Genomic DNA, 899 nt, shown 5'->3' with positions numbered 1-899 from the left:
ATATATATATATATATATATATATATATATTAAGATGTTACCTAAGTATAAAAAGGTACTATACCCAGACTAAAGATAATTCTCACCTGGATAAGCCCAGATGTAGTTGAACTGTGTTTACGTTTATAGGCCACAAGCTTCCCTGAAGGAGAAAGCCCTGCGTAAAAAGGCAGACCTTTGCCTCCATGTAATCTCTCCCTCACTGAATCCAGGGCATCTGTCTGCACAGAAGATATATCATCCATTTTCCCAGGGGACAATGGACCATCAGGAGTCTCTGATCCAGATTTCTCAGCCATATCATCTTGGTCTTGACTTGATGGCATAGAGATTTTCACACGAGAAGAATAAACAGGAGGGCTCTTCTCGCCCCGACATTTCCGCTGAGAAGCCAACTCAATGATGAAGCTGCCCACCTTAAGTGACTGTGGCATGTTGCTATTGATGTGCTGAGATAAGATACTTAAGATCTTGTTACGATCTTCTTCCCAATTGCAGTCTGAGATGATCTCTATCAGTTTGGTAGGACCACCAGGTGACCTCTGATGTACATAAGAGGTAGAAGAGGATTCTCCTTCATTGCAGGGGGATTTCCAGCTCTTTTCTATTTAAGAAACAAATAGAAAGACCCTCTATAGCACAGCCATTCTGTACTTAACTTTAATCTACTGACTGATTGAGGGGGAAGAAGCAGGGTTTCTGTATAGCAGCCCTGGCTGTCCTGGAATTCACTCTATAGACCAGACTAGCCTCAAACTCAAGAAAGACCCACCTGTCTCTCTCCCAAGTGCTGGGACTAAAGACATACTAATAAACTTTGAGAGAAATTCAAGTTTCCCACTCTTCCATTTCCTAATACTTTCAAGGGCAAACTAGTATATAAATTTGACATTCTGGAG

General features: G+C 41.5%; 1 protein-coding gene across 7 annotated transcripts in view; it reads right to left on the bottom strand.

Annotated features, from left to right (window-relative positions):
- Mga (MGA, MAX dimerization protein) overlaps positions 1 to 899 on the bottom strand; it is a 124,878-nt gene that overhangs the window by 54,038 nt on the left and 69,941 nt on the right. For all 7 annotated transcript variants that reach the window (XM_026787703.1, XM_026787704.1, XM_026787705.1 and 4 more), the window contains exon 13: positions 87 to 604. In XM_026787703.1, coding sequence (XP_026643504.1) covers positions 87 to 604 — 518 coding nt within the window. The remainder of the gene's footprint in view (positions 1 to 86; positions 605 to 899) is intronic.

This window comes from Microtus ochrogaster, assembly GCF_000317375.1.
Source record: "Microtus ochrogaster isolate Prairie Vole_2 chromosome 14 unlocalized genomic scaffold, MicOch1.0 chr14_random_1, whole genome shotgun sequence".
NCBI lineage: Eukaryota > Metazoa > Chordata > Mammalia > Rodentia > Cricetidae > Microtus > Microtus ochrogaster.
Note: the sequence above shows the minus strand (reverse complement) of the source record. Positions and strands in the feature narration are given on the sequence as shown.